This window comes from Chrysochloris asiatica, unplaced genomic scaffold (assembly GCF_000296735.1).
Source record: "Chrysochloris asiatica unplaced genomic scaffold, ChrAsi1.0 scaffold00004, whole genome shotgun sequence".
Lineage (NCBI taxonomy): Eukaryota > Metazoa > Chordata > Mammalia > Afrosoricida > Chrysochloridae > Chrysochloris > Chrysochloris asiatica.
In genome coordinates, this window is record NW_006408522.1 from 32,212,117 (window position 1) to 32,227,953 (window position 15,837).

The window sequence follows — 15,837 nt, forward strand, 5'->3', positions numbered from 1 at the left end:
GCATTCTGGCTGTATTTCTTCCAAGACAGATTTGTGCATTCTTCGCGCAGATTCATTATTTTTCACCAATGCCATAATTCAAGGACATCTTCAATCTTCTTTACACATTATCCAACTTTTTCATGCATATGAGGCAATTGAAATGATCATGACTTGGTTCAGGCACTCCTTAGTCCTTAAAGTGACATTTTTTTCTTTTAAACACTTTATTAATTACCTAAAGCAATTTTGGTTTCACATTTTAAATATGCCATCACCACTTTGCTGACTTATTTCCTTCATAAGGATGTAGGAGTTGATGACTTTTTAGTTTTTCCTATCATTATTTTAGTTATTAGGAATTCCTAGATTGTTGTTTTTGTTGTTGTTGTTGTTGTTAAGTACTGTCAAGTTGGTTCTGACTCATAGCGACCCTGTATATGGTTTCTGAGGAGCAGCTGGTGAGCTTGAACCACTGATCTTGTAGTTCAAACTGACTTTGCAGTCCAGTGCATTAACACACAACATCACACCAGAATTTCAATAGGAATTCCTAGATTTGAAACACCTATATTCAGTATTTGAATAAAAATACCTTCTAACATGTGCATACACGCAAATGTTTGTATCACCTATTTTGCAATTTCTTTGCCTCTGTTTCTTCTCAATTATGTTATATTAAACTTATGAAGTTATACAAATTGGGTTAAATCTAACTCTTTCTCTCATTACCTCTGAGACATTGAGCAAACGGTTTCATCTTTCTAACAATTAGCCTTCTCATCTGTAACCCTCATAGAATTATGAGGATATTAGGCAAGATACTGACTATAAAACAGAGCACAGTGCCTGGCACACAGTAAAATATAATGCATGTTATTAATTAATTATATCATTGGTATATGACTGGAAATGATAGTACAGGCCCAAAGCTGACAGAGGGTAGCCTAGAAGTCAAAATCTATTATATAAAAGTGCTTGTGGAAAAATGGAACGAGAAGATAATGGAATTTTTTCATGAACTTTTTGAAGCACCCTTGTACATTAAACATAAGCCAGCAAAGTAGTATTTTAAAATTGCAATTAGTTTTAAAAGTATACATAAGAGTTTCCCTATCCTTAAATCCAATACTTGTCAGAGCCTCAGTTTTCACTTAGAAAACATGGAGCAAATTCACAGGTTGGAGAACAGTACCTGTGAGGGAGGATTAAATAGCTTGGGGTTCTTTTGCTTAGAGAAATCTGCAAGGAAATCACAGAAAAATCAAGTTGTTTTTTGTTTGAATTATATTATGGAACTATGGAACCAGATGAGATAAACCTAGCCTTATGTGAATTCATTCAGGTTTTAAAGATTCTAGAGAATGACATTATGAGAGGAAATGGCTTCAAGCTCTAGAATAAAGAATTTAGTTTAAAAGATTAGAAGAAAAATTTCTGACAATAAAGTTTGTTCATATTAAAAGTGAGTTAACATCGGGTCCCCAACTTATCTATCGGTTTGTTGTACTGTGCTGGTTTGAATATTGCTGTGATGTTGGAAGGCATGCCACTGTTTTTTCAAATACCAGCAGGGTCACCAATGGTGGACAGGTTTCAGTAGAGCATCCAGAGTAAGAACAGAAACAGATTAAATTAAAAACACACACACATACACACACACTCACTGCCATCAAGTTAATTCCTACTCACAGCCAACCTGTACAGGGTTTCTGAGGCTGGACATCTTTATGGGAGCCTCATTTTTTTCCTGTGCAGCAGCTGGGGATTTCTTAACAGAAACCATGCAGGCAAGAAGGCAATGGGGAGACATATATAAAACCCTGAAAGAAAAATAACTGCCAACCAAGAATCCTCTCCCCAGCAAAGCTGTCAATCAAATACGATGGTGTAATCAAAACATTCCAGGTTAAACAGGAGCTAAGGGATTTTGCCAAAGCCAACTCTGCAATGAAAAACATCCTAAAGTGAGTTCTGTGGCCAGTGAACCAACAAGAACAGACAACAACCAGAGATTGACGTACATGTACATGGCAGCATCACCTGGAAGTCATATTGACAAATGGAAGAGTCAAGAACAGAATAAAACTATAAGAACAAATTTAGAGGATCTGGGGGGACAGTCTTTGATCAAAACAATTACAATGTGAAAGAAGGTAAACACAGAGGAACAGAGATCTAGGTGGTGCGAAGGTCGGGTAAGTTACAAGATAAAATAGACCATCTTAAATGGAGGGAAAAGTTAAAGGAATATAAGGTAACCAGGATGGTGGGGTGGGGGTGGGGGGTCTCAGGGGAGGTGGAGGGAGGCAATGGTAGAGCACAGGGTAAAGCCAGACACATCATAGTTCGGGGATTGGGGAGGGCAAAACTAGAAGGGTGAGGAAATAGAAGAACATGGTAAATAGGGGAACACTAAGATAGGTTTGCATGGGCTAAGTGGGACAGAGGTAAATAGTGATGCATGCTTAACCTTCAAACAACAGGGCTCTGTGATACAAGGATCTAGTTATAGTTTGAAGAGGGGAAATAATACTAAGATGCTTGATTGTCTTATGAATATTGGGTTCCCTTGCATACTGTTGTAAAATAAACACTTGAGTGGGATAGAAAGGAATGTTGGGAAACATGATTAGAGAAAACTTGTAAGCCTGTCTTCAGCCTATAACTGATTGGAATACCTAAAAGGGGTTCTAGAACTTTTCCAGTGAAACAGGCCTGCCTCTTGTGGAGCCTTTGCAGAGTATAGGACCTTAGGTGAAATCCTGAGTCCCATTCAGAACCTAATGAGGTGGGACATTACCTCTAGAAAGGACAAGCAGACCCACCTGGAACAGCTACAGTGACAGAAGATGCATCTTCAAAGAAAGATAATTAGGAAAAACCCCAAACAAAAGTGGCAGTATGACTGGCTACTGCAAGAATAAGCAATCTGTTCGCCAGGAAGCCATCAAGACAAAAAAATTTTTCAGGACAAACCCCCCTCTAAGACTGAAACTCAAAGAGAACACATGAGCAGGCATGAAAGCTTGCTGGTAAGCATGTTGGTCTACTGGTGAGTGGAAGAAGGGGAAAGGCAGCAATGAAGATATGGATTGAGTTCAACCACGGTACATTGACTCCCATTGATATGGAGATGAGAGAGAGAAGAGGAAGGGCTGCTGGTCCAATGTGTGGTGAGACCTGGGAACACCTGAGCCCCTGGACAAGGACATAGCCACATAGCTAGAGCTAAGATTGAAGCATCCAGCTGATATGAAGTGAGGGGAGAGGCACAAGAACACCCAAATTTGCAGACAATACCCTTTTGACTTAGTCTCGATGACTTGATGTTCAGAACTTGACTAGAGGAAGATAAAAAAAAAAAAAATTCATAAAGGAAACGGGTAAATTGCTATAATTTAATGAACTTGACCTATACTCATGGAGGTTGTTGTTGTTGTTAGGTGCCATCTAGTCGGTACTTACTCATAGCAACCCTATGCACAGTAGAACGAAACACTGCCCAATCCTGGGCCAACCTCACTATTGTTGCCATGCTTGAGTCCATCAATGCTGCCATCTGGCCAATCCATCTCATTGGGAGTCTTCCTCTTTTTCTCTGACCCTCCACCCTATCAAACATGATATCCTTCTCCAGTGACTGGTCCCTCCTGACAATATGCACAAAGTATGAGAGACGCAATTTGGCCATTCTGGCCTCCAAGGAGCACTCTGGCTGCACTTGTTCCAACACGGATCTGTTGGTTCTTTTGGCAGCCCATGGCACTTTCAATATTCTCCTCCAACACCATAACTCAAATGCGTCAATTCTATGGTCTTCCTTATTTACTGTTCAGCTTTCACTTGCATATCAGGTTATTAAAAATACCATGGCTTGGGTCAGGCGCACCTTAGTCCTCAAATTGACATCTTTGCTTTTTAACACTTTAAAAAGCTCTTGTGCAGCAGATTTGTCTAATGCAATACATCGATTGATTTCTTGACTGCTGCTTCCTTGAGTGTTGATAGTTGATCCAAGAAAGATGAAGTACTTGACAAATTCAATCTTTTCTCCATTGATAAACATGTTGTTTATTGGTCCAGTGGTGAGGATTTTTGTTTTCTTTACACTTAGATGTAATCTATACCGAAGGCTGTGGTCTTTGGTCTTCATCAGTAAATGTTTTAAGTCTTCTTCACTTTCATTAACCCTAAATACCAAAAGAGAGGGAAGGAGTCTTCACATTAAGTATCAATGCTATTTCCACTGTACACAGGATATAGAGGGATGGGCAACTTAGACATTGGCTACCTAAAATGAGGGGGCAATAAAGGTACAAAGTGACTGGCTTACAAGATTTCAAGAAGGAGTTTAATTTAAGAGTGTGTGGGGGAAGAAAGAGTCCCCACTGAATAGTTGTCATCTTGTCTAGATTTGTTCTTGTTGTTAAGTACCATGGAGTCGATTTCGACTCATAGTGACCCTGTACAGGGTTTCCGAGGCTGTAAATCTTTATCGGAGCAGAAAGCCTCATCTTTCTCCCGTGGAATGGCTGATAGTTTCGAACAGCCGACCTTGAGGTTAGCAGCCCAGTTCATAACCACGATGCTACCAGAGCTCCTTCTTGTCTAGATGTTGTTGTTGTTATGTGCCATGGAGTGGGTTCCGACTCATAGTGGCCCTGTACAGGGTTTCTGAGGCTGCAAATCTTTACGGGAGCAGAAAGCCTCATCTTTCTCCCGTGGAACAGCTGGTAGTTTCGAACTGCTGACCCTGAGGTTCACAGCCCGATTTGTAACCAGTACGCTACCTGAGCTCCTTTCTTGTCTAAATAGGTCTGGTTAAAAGAGATGGGGATAAAATTCTTATGATTCAGTAGTGAGTAACTGTTATCATAACTAACTGGAACTGTCACAAGTGTAAAGGTAGAAGTTTTGTAACAAAAAATGGGGGAGCAGTTAATCTTACAGTCCAGAAACAGAGGACCCTAGGACCGTCAAGGGAGAAGAGCACAAGCAGAATGTGGGACCTTATCCAGAGAAACAGTGATACCAGAGATGAAGGCAGAGATGGGAACATGGAGAGAGGGAGCAGCTGAGGACTTTAGATTCATGGGAAAAGAGGGACTAAGAGATGGTGGCCATGAGGCAGACTTGCAGAATGTGCCCTTTGGTGGTATAAATTATTATATATGCCTGAGTGTTGTTGTTGGTTTTTTTCTTTAAAAGAGCTAAAGTAAATAGAAATACTGTTAACTGATGGTACATGGAGGGGAACGTAATCAAGTTGTATGATTTGTTGGATGTAAAACTGATGATGATCTGCCCTGTAAACTTTCACTCAGTCCACAATAAAAACTTAAAGAAAAAAAAATGGGGGGGCGGGTTGTTAAATGTTTCAAATCTTTAGGAAACACTAAAAAAAAAACCCCAAAAAACAGATTAGACACTGAAAACTCTATGAACAGCAGAAGAACTTTATCTGATGTAGTGCTAGAAAAGGAGTACCTCAGATTGAAAGGCACTTAGAATATGTTTGTGGAAGAACTGCCTCCTCACAGTAGAGTCAACCTTAATGACATGGCTGGAACAAAACTTTTGAGACCTTCACTTGCTGATGGGGTACAACTTAAAATTAGAAGAGTTACAAACATCCATTAATATTTGGAATGTGGAACATATGAAATATGAATCTAGGAAAATTGGAAGTCATCAAAAATGAAATAGAATGCATAAAGATAGATATCTGAGATGTTAGTGACCTGAAATAGACATATATGAGTCGTTTTGAATAGGGCAATGATAAGGTTTACCATATCAGGAATGACAAATTGAAAAGGAATGGTGTCACATTCATCTTTAAAAACAACAACAACAAAAACAAAAACATTTCAAGATCTGTTGTGAAATATAGTGCTGTCTGTGATAGGATAATATCTATATGCCTGCAAAAAAACCCAAACAAACCCAGTTAAGTTACGCACCAATCACCAAAGCCAATAATGAAGAAACTGAAGAATTCTACCGACATTTACAGTCTGAAATTGATCAAGCATGCAATCAATATGTATTGATAATTACTGGTGATTGTAATGCAAAAGTTGGAAACAAAGAAGATGGATCAGTAGTTGAAAAATATGGCCTTGGTAATAGAAATGCTGCTGGAGATTATATGATAGATTTTGTGAAGACCAACAATTTATTCATTGCAAATACCTTTTCCAACAACATAAACAGTGACTATACACATGGACCTAGCCAGATGGGATTCACAGGAATACCACATCTGTGCAAAGAGACAATGGAGAAGCTCAATATCACCACTCGTCTGTCAGTTTGTCCTACTGTGGTGGCTTGTGAGTTGCTGTGATTCTGGAAGCTATGCCACAGGTATTTTAAATACCAGCAGGGTAACCCACGGTAGACAGGTTTTAGATGAGCTTCCAGATGAAGACAGACTAGGTAGAAGAAGAGACAAACTACTTCCGAATATTTAGTCACTAAAAGCCTTATGAATAACAGAGAAACACTGTCAGATATAGTGCCGGAAAATGAGCCCCTCAAGTTGGAAGGCACTCAAAATGTGACTGGGGAACAGCTGCCTCCTCAAAGTAGACTTGACTGCGATGACACGAATGGAGTAAAGCCCTTGGGCTTCATCTGCTGATGGGGCACAACTCAAAATGACGAGAAACAGCTGTAAACATCCATTAATAATCGAAACAAAGTATGAATCTAGGAAAATTTGAAGTTGTCAAAAATGAAATGGAACACATTAAACATCAATATCTTAGGCATTAGTGAGCTGAAATGGACTGGTATTGGCCATTTTGAATCTGACAACCACATATTTACTATGCCGGGAATGATAAATTGAAGAGGAATGGTATCACATTCATCATCAAAAAGAGCATATCCAGATCAGTCACAAGGTAGGTACAACGCTGTCTGTGATAGGATAATATCCATGTGCCTTCAGCGAAGACCAGTTAATACCACTATTATTCAAATTTTGCATCAACCACTAAAGCCAGTGAGGATGAAATAGAAGAATCTACCAACTTCTTCAATCTGAAATTGATCAAACATGCAATCAAGATGTATTGCTCATTACCGGTGATTGGAATGCAAAGGTTGGGAGCAAAGAGGAAGGATCAGTAGTTGGAAAATATGGCCTTGGTGATAGAAATGATAATGGAGATTGCATGATAGAATTCTGCAAAACCAGTGATTTGTTCATTTCAAATACCTTCTTTAGAAAGCATAAGAGATGATTATACACCTGGACCTCACCAGATGGAATACTAGAAATAAAATAGATTGTGTTTGAGGAAAGAGAAGTGGGAAAGCTCCATATAATCAGTTAAAACAAGGCCAGAGGCAGATTGTGGAACAGACCATCAATTGCTCATATGCAAATTCAGACTGAAGCTGAAGAAAATGAAAACAAGTCAAAATATGACCTTGACTATATCTCACCTGAATTTAGAGATCATATGAAGAACAGATTTGATACATTAAATACTAAAGACCGAAGACCAGAAGAGTTGTGGGATAACACCAAGATCATCATACAGGAAGAAAGCAAAAAGTCATTAAGAAGACAAGAAAGAAGGACTAAGTAAAAATGGATGTCAGAAGAGATTCTGAAACTTGCTCTCCAGCATAGAGGTGCTAAAGCACATGGAAGAAATGAGGAGGTACAAGAGCTGAACAGAACATTTCAAAGGTCAGCTCAAGAAGACAAAGTTAAATATTACGATAAAATGTGCAAATATGGAGTCAGAAAACCAAAAGGGAAGAACAGTTCAGCATTTCTCAAGCTGGGAGAACTGAAGAAAAAATTCAAGCCTCGACTTTAGTTATCCATATTTGCTTTCAATGTAAGAAACCAAAAATCTTCACAACTAGACCAATAAACATCATAATAAATGGAGAATAAATTGAAGTTGTCAAAAATTTGATTTTACTTGGATCCACAATCAATTCTCATGGAAGCAGCAGTCAAGAAATCAAATGATGTATTGCATATAGAAAATTTGCTACAAAACCAAAGATGTCACTTTGAGAACTAAGGTACACTATGCTATTTTCAATCGTCTCATAGTTATGTGAAAACTGGACAATGCATAAGGAAGACTGGGGAAGAATTGATGCATTTAAATAATGATGTTGGTGAAGAATATTGAAAGTACCATGGACTGCCAGAAAAACAAACATATCTGTCAGAATACTCCTTAGAAATGAGATGGCAAAACTTTTTCTCAGGTACTTTGAACATATTATCAGAAGGGCCTGTGCCTAGAAAAGGACATCATGCTTGATAAAGTAGAAGGTTAGTGAAAAAGATGAAGACCCCCAACAAGATGGATTGATAGCAGTGGCTGTAAGGATGGGCTCAAACATAACAATTGTAAGGATTGCTCAGGGCTGGGTAATGTTTTGTTCTGTTTTGCATAGGATTATTATGAATCGGAGCTGACTTGAAGTCACCTAATAAACAGCAATAAAGATTCTGATGAAATTTCCTTCTTCAGAACCGTTGAGGGACTGTTGGTGTGGCAGTGTGGGATAAGCACTGAACTGCGAACTGCAAGGTCAGCTGTTCAAATCCACTGCTACTCCTCAGAAACCCTATATGGAGGTCACTATGAGTCAGAACCAACTCAACAGCATACAACAACAAGGACTGTTGAAGTAGATGAGAGTTCTATAAGAGGTGGCTTAATTAAAGATGTATTTGTAGATAGGTAGAAGTGCTATTGTTTGCTAACGGATCTTTGCAACCCAGGAATTGTATAGGCATTTGGTTCAGCTCACTGCAATCAGTCACAGACTCAGTGAATCATCATTCTGCCTGCATTTTCTGAAGTTTCTGGGTAATTTAATGATTAACTTAATTACTATAATGCCTAACAAGGAATTCACACTTGCTCTTCACAGTTTATTTTTGAGTTTTGTTTTGTTTAGTAATGGGAATGGCACCGGCCCACTTATTTACTTATCTATCCTGGTGTGGCACTGCAGGATAAGCACTCAAACAAATGGTTGGTTTGAACAGCAAGGTTGGCAGTTCAAACTCACCAGCCGCTCTTTGGAAACCCTATACAGGATCACTATGGGTTGGAACCCACTTCATAGCACTTAATAATAACAACAACATTTATTTTTAATTATGTCTATTTAGGTTTAATTTAAGTAAAGGAAAACTTATCTTATTTAGTGTATAGCTTTATGAGTTTTGACAAACACATAAAATGTTTATCAAATAATCAAGAAGTTCTGTTTATTTGTGTCTTGCTTGAGGAGGGAGAAAATGCTACCATGAGATGAAGAGCAAAAGGTAAGTAACTTTGTCAGATTTTTGTGTTAGGTTAAGATTTGCCCAGAATTATTGTTGTTAAGTGCTGTCACGCCAGAATTGTTGTTGTTAAGTGTCGTTGGGTTGATTCCAACCCACTGCGACCCTGTATAGAGTTTCCAAGGAGCAGCTGATGAGCTTGAACAACCAACCTTGCAGTTCAAATGACTTTTCCATTTGTGCCCTCTCAAATTAAATAGATGGAACTCACCTTGTCAACCTTGCTTAGTACTGGCTTAATATTGACCCGACCAGGTCCTTTTAGAATTAATTTTATTGGTTCACACTGGTCTTTTGTAGCATTATGTGTGGAGGAAGAGAGGAGTCAATTATAAATGATTTTAAGATTAAGACATGGAATGTGATGTGTACTACATTCCATTTTGTTTTACTCCACTGGTAAAACATTTTAGGAGTCCTGGTGTGGCGCTGTGGATTAATGCACCAGACTGCAAAGCTGTTTGAACTACAAGGCTGGTGGTTCAAGTTCACCAGCTGCTGCTCATACACCCTATACAGGGTCGCTATGGGTCGGAGTCGACTCGACGGCACTTAACAACAACAACACCATAATAAAACATCTGGGACTCCTAATTATATTCAAATTATGGCAATCATAAATTCTGTGTTTTCAGATATGTTTCATTTCAAAGAGTTTATCCTGTGTTTCTGTAAATAACATATACCAAGGCCACATGGTTTGAGTTTTGGTTTGGAATATATAATCACTGTAATAAGCATCATGGAGAATCATTTGGTAGGGAACTTCACTTCGTCTTACCCTGTATGAAGTGTTGAAACAGGCATATACTAAATGAAGAATCATGGTTGGGCTGTGCCTAAGTAATTTTGAACATCTTAAAGAGATGAAAACTGTTGAGTACCTGCTTTGTATTATGTCTCTATTATGCTATTTTTGAAAGGAGTTCTGGTGGGGCAGTGGTTAAGTATTGGTTATTAACTGAAAGACTGGCTTTTGGAATCCACCAGCAGCACCTTAGGAGAAAGATGTGGCAGTCTAATTTCATAAAGATTACAGCCTTTCAATTTTATGACAAAAGAAGTATAAATTGTTGAATGGGAAATGAATTTGTTCTGTAAACTCTCACGCAAGATACAATTAAAATGAAAAAAAAAGATTACAGCCTTAAGAACTCAATGGGGCAGCTCTACTTTGTTCTGTTGAGTTAATTGATTCCATGACAAGGAGTTTTGCTTTTGGTTTGGATGCTAATTACTTTCCATACTGACAGCTGCTCTGGGTAGAATCTCACCCCAGATCTAATCACCACTTTAAAAAAAAAAATGGGGCCTACTTGTCATGGCTGCCACAATCTCTATAAAACCCTGGTACCATAATTACGTTAATAGAATCTCAGGATTTTGAGGGATCTTTGAGGTCATCTAGTTAGAAGGGGTGCAGATGTTCATAGAATTTGAAAATCACAACGCTCAATTCTCTCAAAGGAAGGTGAAAACGTATCTGGGGATACAGTCTCCATAGGTTGCAATCACATAAAAGATGGGGCAATTATAAGCAAATGCAAAGCTTGAAATATATTCCAGACTGGATAAGAAAAATATGAAGAAATATGGTTTAATGGGACCCTCAGATAATATGAAATAAATAAAAAGAACTGGCAGAGATGCAATGAGAGTCCCTTATATTCAAGCTAAAGTGCACCGATTAAGACAGGTAAACCCCAAAGACTTCTCATTTTCTTAGGTTTCACCATCTCTCAAGTATTTTCTTGGCCCTTTTATTAGGGAACCGGAACTTCTTTTTTCAACGGAAGGTAGTGAGTGAAAGGACTTAAAGGTGAACGAACGATAGAAAGCAAGTAGCGATTCTCATTCTCATATGTCTGAGCACTAATAAATACAGTCCCTCCTATATTTCACGTCTTTACAAGGTCCCTTCGGTTCAAGGATACTGTCATTCTATGATTGTACTAGGGGGAGGGCCTGCAACGTCCATGCTGCCATGGAAACGCGCCGCCGTGCTCCCTTTTCTTACGTGGGGCGGGGGACCAGCCTCAAACACCTATCACACACAGGACCTCTTGAGTGGCGGGGAGCAGCAACAAATGGGCGATCCGATACTGTGTGACGTGACGGGAAAAGGGGGAGTTCGCGGCCGGCGGCGGCGGTAGAGACAGCGGCGACCTGGGGAACGTGCTGGAGGGACCTAGGGAGCGTGCAGAGACCTCTAGCTCGAGCGTGAGGGACCTCCCGTCGGGATGCCTGGTACTGTTTGGTGAAAAGTGGGGTTGATGTCAGCTCGGAGGGGTTTGGTTTCCTCTCTGAAGGGATAGCTGACCGGAGGGGGCGGGGTGGCAAGCATGGCGGCGGTGACGGGGAAGGGGTTGGAGGGACCTGAGGAGGGGGTGGGGTAGCCTTAGCTAGGAAGACTGGGTGGTCGTGAGGAAGCGTGAAGGGCTCTGAGGATTCTGGGGAACAAATTTCGAAGCGGTCTTTTTAGGGGCAGCAGAGGTGGCCGAAGGACGCAGGAAGAGTTGTAGGGGTTAGAAAAAGGGGCGGGGAGAGAACAGGTTAGGAAGGAGGGAATGGGGTATCTACGTGAAGATGTTGGAAAATAAGAGGGAGGGTGGGATGGGCAGGCTGAGTGTAAATAACTTGGAAATGGGTGCTTGCGAGGTTTGGTAAGAATGTGCTTGCCACGATCATAAACATAATGTTCTATCTAATCGGAGGAGCCCTGGACTTGTCCCCTTATACTTGAGCCCATTATTTAAGCAGAGACTGCGTGAGAAACGCTCTTAGGTTACTCAGAACTGATCTTTTGTTATCCTATTCCAGGGGAGCAGATGGACCCTACTGGAAGTCAGTTGGATTCAGATTTTTCTCAACAAGATACTCCTTGCCTAATAATTGAAGATTCTCAGCCTGAAAGTCAGGTCCTAGAAGATGATTCTCGTTCTCATTTCAGTGTGCTGTCTCGACACCTTCCTAATCTACAGACACACAAAGAAAACCCTGTGTTGGTAAGTGGTATCTTGTTTGGAAATGATGGGACAGATTTCTTTTTTTTGTGTGTGTGTTTAATCTAGACCATCCGGTACACCTAAGTAATTAGGAAATTTCTCTGTGTTCTGGATAAAGTTATTTGGAAAAATAAAATCAGCACATTCACTATACATGGACTAGTTCATATATTTTTGTTGTTGTTAGGTGCCATCGAGTCCATACCGACCCATAGCGACCTTATGCACAGCAGAACGAAACACTGCCTGATCCTGGGCAAACCTTACTACTGTTGCCACGCTTGGGGTTATATATAGTGGAGATTATATATGTGTGTTTTTTAGGATGTTGTGTCCAATCCCGAACAGAAAGCTGGAGAAGAACAAGGAGACAATAGTGGGCTCAATGAACACTTGAAAGAAAACAATCCTGCAGGTGAGATGTTTAAAGGGCTCTCAGTGACTTTTGCTGTATCAGGTGCTCTTGTTGGAGCTGGGTGTGGCTGTGGTGAACATACTTAAGGAAGTCTAGTGCAGGATCTGGTTCCTAGTAAGTATTGCTAAGGTTGATGTTCTAATATAGCTGATAACATTGGTATTATCTATATTCCTGGATTTGTATTAAAATATCAGGGTAAATTTTTTTTTTGTACTAATATTCAGCCGTTTGTTTTTAGAACCTACGGATTCTCTTCATCTGGACACATGTGGTTCCATCAGTCAGGTTATTGAACAGTTGCCTCAGCCAAATAGGACAAGCAGGTATGCTAAACTAAAGTTTAAGGGAATTTATGTAAATTTATTAATGAGCAGTTCTGTCTTTTATCTGTACCTGATGCCTCATCTCAAGGATAAAGGGAGTTCTTAGGGATTGGGATTTGAGGATTATATTAGGTTTTTTTTTTTTTTTTTAGTAGTGCTAATAGATGGAATTGCTTTATTGAAGCTAACTACATTCCAGTTGTGATCTAACATGTATATTGTGAAAGAAAACAGGTATTGTTTATGCTTAGCGTAGCTATGACTTCATTTTTGGTACTTTCTGATACTGGTATAAGATCTCAGAACAAAGCTTTCTGGTCACACTTTGCCCTTTTGAGTATTACTAGAGTAGTACTATGTTTGATTTAGTTCAAGCAATTATATAAGTTTTTATTAAGTTAAATATTTAGGTCTGTTATCAAAATTATTAGGCATGTTTTCCTCCTGTCAACTGAGACACCTTACTAGTTTTGGATCCATAATGTGTAATTCATACCTGTACTAGTGTTCAACTTTTATTATGTTTTGTACCCTGGTGGCATAGTGTTTAAGAGTTCAACTGCTAATGCAAAGGTGGGCCATTTGAATCCACCAGGCCACTCCTTACGAGAAAGATGTGGTAGTTGGCTTTCATAAAGATTGATTTTTGGATACTCTATGGGGCAGTTCTGTTGTATCCTATAAGGTGTCTATGAGTCAGCATCTACTCAGTGGTAATGGGTTTCGTTTTTGGTATGTATATCTTTACCAGAAAAACAAAACTAAACCAAACCCAAACCTACTGCCATCTAGTCGATTCCAATTTCTAGTGATCATGTGTAGGATTTCTAAGACTAAATCTTTACAGGAGCCGATAGCCTAATCTTTCTCCTAAAAAGTGCCTGATGAGGCTAGCAGCTCAGTAGTTCTTCTTGTACATCTTTATAATGTCCGCTTGCTGAGTTCATTCTCTGTTAGGTATTGTATTGGATATTTAACATATTTGTTGTTAAGTGCTGTCAAGTCAGTTCTGACCCATTGTGACCCTGTATAGGGTTTCTGAAGAGCAGCTGGTGAGCTTGAACCGCTGACCGTGAGGTTCAAACCGACCTTGCACTCCCATGCATTAACCCACATAGCCACATCAGGACTCCATTTGACACATAAGTTTACTTAATTCTATCTTTCAAGCAATTATACAATAAAGGGAGTCCTGGTATGGTGCAGTGGGTTAATGTACCAGACAGCAAGTTTGGCGGTTCAGGCTCACCAGCTGTTACTTGGAAATCCTATACAGGGTCACTGTGGGTCGGAATCGGCTCGACAGCAATTAACAACAACAATGAAGACATGATATTTCTACTCTATAGATTGGTACAAATAGTTAATGCACTCAGCTGCTAATCAAAAGGTTGAAGTTTACAGTCTGTCCAGAGGCTCCTAGGAAGCAAGGCTTATGGATCTGCTTTCATAAAATCAGCTATTGAAAACTCTACGAAGATCGAAAACCTTCTGGAGTACCGTTCTACTCTTAACACACGTGGGGTTGCCATGAGTAAGAATCCATATAATAATAACTTGTTTTTTACATAGGGCAAAACTGATGGGAAGAGAAATTAAATAATTAGCTCTGAATACATGACTAGTAAGTGACAGAGCCAGGCTTTGAAGTTGGTTTATCTGATTCAAGTGCCTGCTTTTTCTTTTTTACTTACTATCAAGTGCTTCTCAAAGTCTCCGGCCCAAATCCTCTTAAGGTTAAAGGAGAACATAAACAACTTCAAGAATCTTGTGGATACAAAGGAGAGATAGTCAGAGAGGAGAATGGTAGTAGCTTGCAGTTGTTTTATCTCAGTAGACATTTGGGGCTTTTTTTTTTTTTTCTTTTCCGTTTTCTTTTTGCATTTTATTCTATGAGGGGCCTTCAAAGAATTTGTTGAAAAATTCCTTTGTCTTTTAATTCCATTTTCCATGAACTTTTTTGAAGTCTTCTTGTATACTTTGTGTTTATTTTAATATAACTGTTAATTCAAAATCATTAAGTAAAACTGATGCTTTAGAATAGTCAGTTAATTGGTGGTGTGATTTTGCCTTCCAGGTGGGATTTATTACAACCATGTTGTTGTTGTTAAGTGCTGTTGAGTCAGTGCCGATCCATAGCGACCCTGTACAGGGTTTCCGAGGCTGTAAATCTGTAAATCTTTACGGGAGCAGAAAGCCTCATCTTTCTTCCGTGGAGCAGCTGGTAGTTTCGAACTGCTGACCATGAGGTTCGCAGCCCGATTCGTAACCACTACGTTACCAGTGAAATAGGTTTTAATTATTTATTATTATGTTTTACCTAAAATCTAGAATTTGGTTCTGCCATTATGAGTCCTTACTGGCAATAGTTGGCTGAAACTATGAGTAGCCAGCCTCTGTTTAAATGGGGCATGAGTGGTATAGTTTGTCCTAGTTTTAGCAACACATTGTATGTGGACACTGAGGCCAGATATTCTTTGGTCATTATAGAGCTGTGCTTTTGTTCTTAACATCCTCCTTATTCACTCATCTATGTTATCTCGCTTTGCTTTCTGTAGGCATTTAAGTTTACATATGAGATTTCTTTAGGAATATGTGGCAAACTAAGGAGATGTGGTATTTCCTTAGGCATTTGGCTACTAACTGAAAGGGTGGTGGTTCAAACCCACTAGCTGCTCTTTTGGGGAAAGATAAACCTGTCCATTCCCATAAAGATTCACAGTCTTGGAAACCTTGTATTGTTGTTGTTCTGTGCCCTGAAGTTGGTTC

The 15,837-nt window shown here is 39.5% G+C and overlaps 1 protein-coding gene across 2 annotated transcripts in view; it reads left to right on the plus strand.

Moving 5' to 3' along the window:
• Nucleotides 1–11,484: 11,484 nt before the first annotated feature.
• TP53BP1 (tumor protein p53 binding protein 1) overlaps nt 11,485–15,837 on the plus strand; it is a 137,329-nt gene continuing 132,976 nt past the window's right edge. The window contains exons 1-4 of one of the 2 annotated variants that reach the window (XM_006831718.1): nt 11,485–11,569; nt 12,143–12,327; nt 12,652–12,742; nt 12,984–13,068. In XM_006831718.1, the coding sequence (XP_006831781.1) occupies nt 11,563–11,569; nt 12,143–12,327; nt 12,652–12,742; nt 12,984–13,068 (368 nt within the window). In that variant the 5' untranslated portion in view covers nt 11,485–11,562. Of the gene's footprint in view, nt 11,570–12,141; nt 12,328–12,651; nt 12,743–12,983; nt 13,069–15,837 lie in introns of those variants that run through there. The other variant, XM_006831719.1, reaches the window with a different exon arrangement.